The 10,000-nt window shown below is 38.7% G+C and overlaps 1 protein-coding gene across 1 annotated transcript in view; it reads left to right on the forward strand.

Annotated features, from left to right (window-relative positions):
• The window catches only part of LOC122259114 (uncharacterized), a 21,571-nt gene that overhangs the window by 2,970 nt on the left and 8,601 nt on the right, over nucleotides 1-10,000 (forward strand). Inside the window, exons 3-14 of the mRNA XM_086530340.1 lie at nucleotides 119-1,094; nucleotides 1,680-1,795; nucleotides 2,373-2,498; nucleotides 2,725-2,895; nucleotides 3,102-3,243; nucleotides 4,428-4,547; nucleotides 6,022-6,883; nucleotides 7,531-7,600; nucleotides 8,161-8,299; nucleotides 8,823-9,064; nucleotides 9,287-9,444; nucleotides 9,860-9,997. Of these exons, the coding sequence (XP_086386466.1) occupies nucleotides 119-1,094; nucleotides 1,680-1,795; nucleotides 2,373-2,498; nucleotides 2,725-2,895; nucleotides 3,102-3,243; nucleotides 4,428-4,547; nucleotides 6,022-6,883; nucleotides 7,531-7,600; nucleotides 8,161-8,299; nucleotides 8,823-9,064; nucleotides 9,287-9,444; nucleotides 9,860-9,997 (3,260 nt within the window). The remainder of the gene's footprint in view (nucleotides 1-118; nucleotides 1,095-1,679; nucleotides 1,796-2,372; nucleotides 2,499-2,724; nucleotides 2,896-3,101; nucleotides 3,244-4,427; nucleotides 4,548-6,021; nucleotides 6,884-7,530; nucleotides 7,601-8,160; nucleotides 8,300-8,822; nucleotides 9,065-9,286; nucleotides 9,445-9,859; nucleotides 9,998-10,000) is intronic.

The raw sequence follows: 10,000 nt of genomic DNA on the forward strand, positions 1-10,000 counted from the left end.
TTTTATTTTATTATATTTTTATTATTTATAACTTTAGTTGTAAAAACAGATATTGATATATATTGCTGATTCTTTTTCTTCCTTTTTGATAATCAAGAACTTTGATGATATATTTCAGGAATAACAGACAGTGTGATCCTGGCTACAGGGATGGCATGGAGAGACCCAGTCACTATGACAGTCATGATAGCCCGTACAACCATGAGAGGACACCCCCACCCAATCCAAGGGGCAGCTGGGGGAGAGGCAGGAGGGGCAAGCATGGAGGGAGGGGTGGGAAGGGAAAAAACGTAACAAAGGCTGATCCTCCCATGATACTCGGTGGCATCCCCCACCTGGAGCGCTCCTTTGTTGCAGCCAGGAATGAAAATGGGGGTAAGAATGGCAGTGCTAGCAGCAGCCAAGGGAATGAGAGTAGTGAGGGGCCTGAGGTGAATACATCTGCTACACCATTTGGGGAGAATCAGAATGCATCTGGCCAGTTTCAGGAGGGCACTGGAAACAACAGCTGCAGAGAGAATGGAAACTCCAGTCAGGAGGTCAGCAGAAGGGAGATGGTGCCAATTGGAGAGGAAACCACGCCACACAGAAATAGTAGGTTTGAAGGTGAATTGCAGCTAGAAACTGTTGACAGCGAAGAAGAGTATGATAATGTTTCCCCTTCGGCTAATGTCCCTCAGACAGCTACAACAACTCCGCCAGCAAGTGTATCAGCATCTAAGGACATGAATACAGAATCTCAGACTGATTCAGAGAGATTGCAAGAAGTTGCTGAAGCAGACCCAGCAAAGCTGGAACTTGAGACAGAAAGATACTATGATGAGCTGCTGGGTAAGAATGAGGAGGAGAAGAAGGAAGGGACTGAAATTCTATCTGCTTCCCAAGTAGCCAAGATCACAGTTGCATACAAGACGGATGAGCAACAGAAGAAGGATGAGGAAACTCAAAAAAAGGAGGAGGAAAAGAAAGCAGAGGAAAGACAGGCACAGATTGAGACAGCTTGGTCCATCCTCCACCAATACTGGCAGTTTGTGAGCGAGAATCCTTATGACTTTAATGGCTGGACATATCTCCTCAATCATGTGGAAAGCATGGTAAGGAACACTAAGAAATGTGCTGTTTATGAGGCTCATGATGTGTGTGTGTGTGTAAAGATGTGGATGTGGGTATGGGTATATGAGTGCATGGGTGTGTGATGGTATAGAGTTCTCACTGTTTTACTTAACCCATTCACGACGGGGGCATTCTAGCCTTGAATGTCACAATGCTGGGGCGTTCGAATTATTAGGCCTAAATCAATTGAATGGCTGGCACAATACTGTGCCGCCCGGCCACTGGGCTTTTGAATGAGCGGTACAGTACTGTACCACCCGTCCAGAGTGGGTTAATAAAGATTGGAGAATGGACTACACAGAATTTGAATTTTTAAAGCTCACCACTCATGTTATTGAGCACTAGCAAATGATGAAATCAATCTCTCAAATGGCCATTTTCTTGGTAATTTGTCATGATAAATTTTGATGGTAATTGTTCTATGCACTGTTTGTCTACTCAGTCTGTTATTACTATGCTGTTTGTTACTCTAAAACATATTTAAAGATGTGGTTGATAAGAAAGATAATTAGAATACTGGAAAAAAAAAGAAAAAAAAACATTGAAGGGAAATCTTTACCTTTCAGGACAACTTAGAAGCAGCTCGATCCGCCTTTGAGGGATTCCTGCCTCTCTATCCTTACTGCTTTGCTTACTGGAAGAAGATTAGTGACATGGAGATCAGGCACAAAAATACAGAAAGGTTTGGGTGTTCTCTTTCTTTCGTTTTCTTGCTTTTTATTTTTCTGTCTTTGCTGTTTTCCATTCTTCTGCTTGTTTTAAGTCCCTCTTTTTATTCTTTGTCTTGTTCTTTTTTTATTTCTGTTTTATCTTTTTTTTGTTTTTTTTTGTTTGTTTTTTGTTTGTGTTCATTTTTGTTTTCACTTTCTTCTTCTTCCTCATCTTTTGTTACTCTGCCTCATCCTCTCATCTGCTCTCCTTCCATCTTTTCACTCTTCTTCTTCTCCTCTTCCTCAGCATCCCTGTCTCCTCTTCCTCCTTTTTGTTTTCTCCTCTTCCTTGTTCTTTATTTTGTAATTTGCTGTAAAATCAGAGGTTCAATTTTCTAAGATGTGAGAATAAAAGTAAAAAGATAATCTTGCTTTGAATTTCAGAATAGTAGTGTTATTTGTCTGGTTTTCTCTTCTTCCATTTCTCTGTATCCCACTTATTATCTTCTCCATTTTTTCCATTGGTCTTTACTATCTTCTTTATTTGTGTTTTATTGCCCTCTGCTTTTGTTATTTATTCTCCATTTGTTTATTCATTTTCCCCCCCAGATCTCTTGGGATTCTCCTCATTGGGAGTGAGTGTGTGCCATTTTGCACAGACTTGTGGGTTCCCCTAGTGGAAAATTTCATCTCCTACGCCAAAGGGAAATCGCTGGAGCCTCAGAGTGTTCGAGGGTAAGTAGGCATAAAGGAGTGAATCTGTCTCCGTTTTACAGTGTGTGTTGCCAGGGTGTAGCAACATGGTTTTTGGAATATATTTTTTACATTATTTCTACAATTTGTTGATTTGGTTTGGTTATGAACATATAAGATGCATATGCTATTGTGTATCCTCCTAACTCCCATTATTTTGTTTATTTCTATATGGGCTTTTCACTGATATTGATAACTCTATTTGCAGGTTGTATGAATATGGCTTAGACTCTGCAGGGAGAGGATGGCACAGCTCTCCACTCTGGGAAACTTGTATAAACTATGAGCAACAGGATACAGGAGACCTTGTTCAAGTGATGGGATTGTACAAAAGACTCCTGTCTACTCCCACTAAGCTGTATAATAAACATTGGGACCAGTAAGTGATTTTCTGTAAATGCAGTTGTCATCTATGCATAGGAAATTTCTGTGTTGCATATCTTTTTACTTTTGAGAGTGAATTTGAGCTCATACTTTATTATAGTCATTTTTTTTTACCCAATTAAAGAAGATCCCAGTTGTTTTACCCAACTTTACTTAACAGGATTCAAAGTTATTTATTTTAATCACATCTACGTTTTCCAGTTTCCTTGCCATAATAAGGGATCACCACCCTCGTAATTTGCTCTCTGTAGAAGAGTACCAAAAGCTACGGAAGGAGACATGTGAGGAACTCAACATCAAATACACGCCGTGCTCTATGGTTCCTCCGAAGTCTGTTCACAAGGTACAATTCCTCTCTTCCAGTGAGGGGTGATGATCTGGTGTTTGTTTGATTATGAAGTCACGCTTGTTTTATTATGTTTGGGTTCCAAAGAATTTCATATTCATGATTGCTATATTTGAGATGAGGAATGGACTATATTTGTTGGATTTTCTCCTTTTTTTAAAGAGGAAAATAAGGGGTTAGAAAAAAAAAATCATATGTCAGAAAAAAATTGTACTTATTCTGTTTCAGGGATATATGTTATAAATGAAACCAAAGATAGCATTTATTTAATCATCACTTGCTTTTTGTATTTAACTAAATTGAATTAGATAGTAAAGCTAACTCCAACTGAAATAATAATTTACATACCATTCAAGCACTGTAACCCTAGGTATTCTTTAACCCTATGACGACGGTGCGTCACACTCGTGTGACACAGCTAAATTCCCGATGCTGGGGCGTCATGCCAGTGTGACGTTTCCAATGCAATATTGCAATGGCCTGGCGTAGGGGTTTTCGCATAGCATGTGCCCCGTCGGGAAAGGGTTAATAGTATTTAGGATGTAACCATGCCTTATGTTTCAGTTAGATATAAAAGGATAACGTAATTCACAAATTTCATTATGTTACATTATGTTGTAGTATTTTCATTATGTTTAAATTTATATAGCAAATACTTTCAAGGAATGTAGCTACTTGTGTTATAATGAATAAAAGACAAATTATATTATTAGACAAATTATCCATTATAATAATTGGTATGAAACATTTCTTTTGGTTGAATAAGTTATTTCAAATAAATAGCTACATATACTGCCAATAGTGTCATCTTCCCACTTTTCTCTCCGTCTCAGTTAATTTAGGAAAAAAACAAGTATTCAAGTTTAGTGTGGTGTAGGTAAAAAGCATGTAATGTATCTATAGAATTTATGTCCTCTATTTGAAAACACTCTAGCTAGTGCTCAGGGCAAACTGTACTTCATCTCCACTGGATGCCTCAAAATAATTGTCATCTTTTTAAGTCTCATAGTCTGTGAAGTCAAAACTACAAGTCTTTTTTTTTTGTAAATTGAATTAAAGTAGATAGAAGTGATTGTTTAGTGCACTGATGTGCTACATTTATGTATGATTGTGAGATGACACCACGTCTTTTAATGATTAAAGATGTATCATTGACTGCAACCTGGTTCTTCCTTTAACAGACTCCCCAGCCAGAAGACAAGCTCACTTCGCGCATGAAGGAGAAACTAGTGGCTTCTTACATCAAGACTCATGAACATAATGAGGAGGAGGTGGACAAGAGATGGAAGTTTGAGGAAAGGGTCTGTATTTTGGTGATGTGACTAGTTTGCTTTGTGGATAAAGGGAGATGGATCATATCCTTATGAATTTTATTTGAGAGAGAGACTGACTGACTGACTGACTGACTGACTGACTGACTGACTGACTGACTGACTGACAGACAGGCATACAGTGTGTATGTGTGTGTGTGTGTGTGTGTGTGTGTGTGTGTGTGTGTGTGTGTGTGTGTGTGTGTGTGTGTGTGTGTGTGTGTGTGTGTGTGTGTGTGTGTGTGTGTGTGTGTGTGTGTGTGTGTGTGTGTGTGTGTGTGTGTGTGTGTGTGTGTGTGTGCGCGCGTGCTACACAATAATGGAGAGAATCCTTTTTTATGTTGTACTGTCTAATATGGCCCTGTTTTCAGTAAAAAATTATCAATTCAGTTGATAGATTTATGACTTTTTTTTTCTGTGGGGTCTGTTCCTGCTTATTGCTACCTGACTGCATGCTATTTTGAATGAATATTAATTTTAGATTAAAGAATATGATTTAACCCATTCACGCCGGGGCCATTCCGGCTTTGCACGGTCGCTATACCGAGGTTTTCGAACGCATCATCCGAACGCTTCGAGATTCTCGGGCGCACGGGCCGCGAGCCTGGGCTGCCTGCTCGCTCACCCCAAGCGCCGGCCTTGGCCAGATATCTCGTCGGCGGCATCGGACGCGAAAACCACGAAACGTGTCAGCACGTCATCCGGCGTGAGTGGGTTAACTCATTGCGGACGGGGTGCCTAACGACCTAACTGGTTGTCAGGGTGGGCATTCTACAACAATTCTACAACTAGCGGCACGGGCTAAAAAGTAGAGGGACGAGGGAAGGGTTTTCTCCGCCCTCTGGGTAGCGCAGACTAGCCCAAACAATATTTTTCCATAAATTCATCATAAAATGTGGGTTTAGGCTGACTTTGGAACCCTGTAGCTCTGGAGCTAATGCAGTTACAGCCATAATACTTCATGACTGTGTGCGCACTTCAACTGTGAGCAGATCCCAATGTCGCATCATATACACATTGATTCCCGTCTTTTAGGCCTAATCGGTGCCGACATGTATATCATGACACCCGTACGCAATGGGTTAATACTGTAGTTCTCAAATCTATAATGGCCAGATATAACAAGAGGCAAGTATGATATAGCAAGCTTTACTAATGTATTTTTTTTTGCCCTGATAATTGCAACATACATCATGTGATGGAAAGAAGGTATATACTCATATTATGGGGGATTTAAAGAAAAAAGTCAGGTGCCTTTTACATTTCTCCCATATGAAACAAGCAAAGAGCAGTTGATTTAAGTAGCAGTAGTAAAGAGCAGTGTTAGAAAGTGGCAATAAGAGAATAGTTACTGCATTGAATGGTCCCTGCCACCCCCTGTTAGGTTGGTCTATTAAACTATAGAGTAAATTTTTTGCATTTTCATTTTTTTCCATGTTACTGATTATTTTTCCTCAAATTACAGATAAAAAGACCATATTTCCATGTGAAACCTCTAGATAAGAAACAGCTCAAGAATTGGAATGAATACTTGGACTTTGAAATTGGGATGGGAGACCCTGTTCGAATAATCCCACTCTTTGAACGTGCTCTTGTAGCCTGTGCTCTGTATGAAGACATGTGGTGCCGGTATGCTTCTTATATGGAGAGGCATGTGCAAGAAGTCATGGATGGAATGCACAGTGAACAAAGCGAAAAGAAAGAGAAAGAAGTGAGTGATGAGAGTGGCGATAAGAAGGAAGTGGAAAAGGCAGAAACCGAGAAAGGAGGCGATGAGAGTAAAGAGGGGTCTGCCAAAGCTTCCGAGTGTTTAGCTAAGAGAAAAAGCTGTGATGATAAGTCTGATGAGAATAGTCAGGTAAATGATGAGAGTGTAGTTGATGTTAAAGATGTTAAAGATAGAGATGATTCAGGTAGCCGGGGCTCTGTTGCCAGTTCGCAGAGTGAAAGTGCAAGGGACGACTCCTCAGTCGGAAATAGTGACCAGTGTAACTATGATAAAGACGCCAAAGTGTGCGAAGGCCATGTGCTCTCAAACTGTGCCTCGGAAACAGACTCTGTTAGCCAAAGTGGTCGGACTGGCGATGAACAGGGGAAAGAGATGGTGAAAACAGAGCCCCTGACTTATAGACAACTCAAAGACAAACTCAGTGTTAATATAAGTATGGCTGAAAGAGTGTTGAGATGTCCCTCGCTCACCCCCGCATGGATAAAGGGTGGGGTGAGCTGGGAGGACGTGAGGCACACTTACCGTCGTGGTGCGTGGATACATTGCCCCAGTAAACCCCGCCTTCTCATGCAATGGGCAGAATTTGAGGAAACACAAGGTAAAGAAGGTGACCCTGGACCTCTCTCCAGACCAGGGTCATCTGCAGTAGGAAGTTTGTATGTACATATCTTTTTTTTTTTCTCTCACTCCATTTTTTCTTTTTTGTGCCTCAAGGGAGGTCTACTAGTATTGGAATGATTTTGATGGCTCACAGTCTCTGTGACTATGATTATTATTATTATCATCCTTTTGATTTAAACATCTGTCAAATTATATTTTTGGCTAGCTGATCTGTTTTCTTCTACTGTGATTAAAACCTGTGTATTAAGACAAGGTAATCTGAATTTCTTTGAAATATTTGCATTTCTTTAAACTTAGCTTTTTGTAAAGGAAAATTAATTTTACATGCCTGGTACATGAACACAAATAAAAGTCAAGAAAAAAGACAAACAAAACAAAAACAAACTGTTTTTTGTAGTTTTATATGTATATAAACTTTTTATGCATATGAAAATTATTATTATATTTGGCATTAAGTGGAAATGGGGAAGTCAAGTGACTTTATAAAGTGACAATATTTTCTTACATTTTGATTTAGTTTGAAAAATTGTGACTATTTGACTATATGTTTTATAGAATTAATTTTAAATTTTAGTTCCTATAAAGGATCTTTATGGAGTGGAATTTGATTATTTATCATTTCAGGTAATTTGGATACAGCACGAGAGCTGCTTAGTACAGTTATTGCTAAGCATCCCACTTTACTGAAAGCTCGGTAAGTGAAAGGAGAAGAATTCTCCTTCAAAACATAGTCTTAGATTCTGACCAGGACTGTGTTAGAATTGAAGCTGATTGTGAAGAATGTGATCTGTTGGTGTATTTCATTATTAAGTTTTAATTTGTTATTTAACCTTTCCATGGTGTGCAGTTTTTGTGGGTTGGATCTCTTTTATACTGAATATTTTTTTAAAAACACAAGTTAGTTATTCATTTGGTTGTTTAACTAACACATCATATCAAATGCTTATTAGTATCACTTTGCTGATATATCATATATAAACTCATATATCATTTCAGAAGTCTAGAATATGATAGAAAACATAATGTCTTAAGATGCCCTGCTCTGGCTGTACATCATAAGATGTTGCTCATCTCGTAAGGGTTAATGGCCAATGGTTTGGTAAAATTTCACATCTAGAAACAACATCTAATAGAGAATAGATATAATATATTTGTGCAAAGATTTACATGTCTTGTTCTACTTTCTATTTTTTTTCTGGGGGGTCTGAGGGTTTATGATCAAACAGCAAACTATTTTTTTCTTTAATTTTGCAGAATGCAGCTGATAGAATTGGAACGCAGAGCCCAAAGTTACCAGCGTGTAGAGGAATTGTATGCTGAAGCATCTCGGGTTGTCACTGAGCCTCGCCTTAGATCCTGGCTCGCGATTAGATATGCACGCTTTCTCTTTAAGGTATATATAGAATCCATTGTTTATTTGGTTTATTTTTTTTCTTTTTCATTATTGTAAAATAACTCAGGGTTTCATGTGTTATGTGTACATTTGTAACATGTCCTAAGAATTTTTTTTGATAATTCCTAAGTATGACATATGTTGTTTTGCTCTGGAGTTTAGGTGCTTTTGATTATACTTTCCACTCATAATTGATGAACAGGAATTCTATTCATGCCCTATTTCTTTAGAAGATAGTTAAGTGGCATAAGAACACAAGACTGTTGTCTAATTAGAATTTAGGAAAGATAATTGCCACTTACCTCATTTTGTAAATTAACCTTGAGTACAGTTAGTTTTGGAATTGAATATTGGATGTTGAGACAACTTAAGTCTCCTATAAATTCTTCATATATCTTTTTGTAATTTTCTCTCTTTTCTATCTTTCCCTCCATCTCTTTCATCTTCTCAACATAGATATACTGTACACAGTTTCCCTTAACCAGAACCCATAGGACAAAAATAATCAGTCCCACCCTTCCAGATCCTGCTGGAGGCAGACCGAGCACTGGTGGTGCTCCGCAAGGCCCTGAAGAAGGATCGGGGCAATGTACACCTGTACCACCATGTCTTTGATATTTGCTACCAGCGGCAGCCCTTGGACTGTCAGGGTGTGCTGGCATCAGTGATGCTGGCCCTGGCATCAAAGGAGCTGTCAGTTCATGCCAAGTACTGGTTTGCTTTCAAGAGAGTTGAATTCCTGAGAGAGCATGGAGACATCAAGGAGTAAGTGGTCTGAGGTTTTGCAAGGACAATAGAAGCATTTTTGTAAAAGATTGTCATTTTGGGTTTACTTTATTTGTTTATTAAGGTTCTTTGATTATTTCTGAGGAATGTTAATCAAGGTCTCAGATTCTTCTCTTTGTTAAGGCTAAATACATACCCTGTGTTATAAACAAAAGAATATATTAGAATGCAAGTTATGCCAATATACACATTTTTCTTTAGATTGAAAAAAGCACAGCAGGAGATGGAAGAGCTAAAGACCTTGGTGGATGAGGAGCTTGCCAAAAAGGTGAAGGAGGAAGAGGAAAAGAAAGAAATTGAAACCGTAAAGAGCGAGAGTAAGGACGTCACAACTGGAGAAATTGCGTCAGATGGTACAGGTAAATCACTCAGTTGTTAGCCAGTTTAGCTTTTTGTGGTCGATCAACTGAAAGTGTCTTAATGGGGTGAACAATTGACTAGAAGAGTTTTAAAATTCTCAACTCTACACTGTGTTTTAGTTTTTTTATTTTTGTTCAAGAGCCTTGTTTTCATGTATAACTTTTGATACATCTGTCCATATAAGGTGAATCATTGAAGGCAATCTATCCCACCCATTTCTATAAAATGGTATTAAACCATGCTTCACTACATTTTCCTGTGTTTTATATGAGTGCATTTGTAAGAAAGATCAGAATTAGTGCCAATTTCAGTGCATCTAACAGAGGTAACAACATGATGAAAATCTCTCTTATTTTCCTAGATAAGTAGATGGAAATTTTATTTTCTGTTGATCAAATGGTATCCTTTTTACAGAAGTTAAGACCAGTGCAAATGAGGAAACAGCTGCATCAGGGAGTGAGGTACTGACAGCAGAAGCCAACCCACAAGCTCTTCAAGTGCCTGAAGCCCAGCCAAACCAACAGTTTCCTGTTCCGTACTTTGCAGCTGATGGTA

The sequence above is a fragment of the Penaeus japonicus genome, unplaced genomic scaffold (assembly GCF_977035675.1).
Source record: "Penaeus japonicus unplaced genomic scaffold, GWHDUDI00000001_assembly GWHDUDI00000033, whole genome shotgun sequence".
NCBI lineage: Eukaryota > Metazoa > Arthropoda > Malacostraca > Decapoda > Penaeidae > Penaeus > Penaeus japonicus.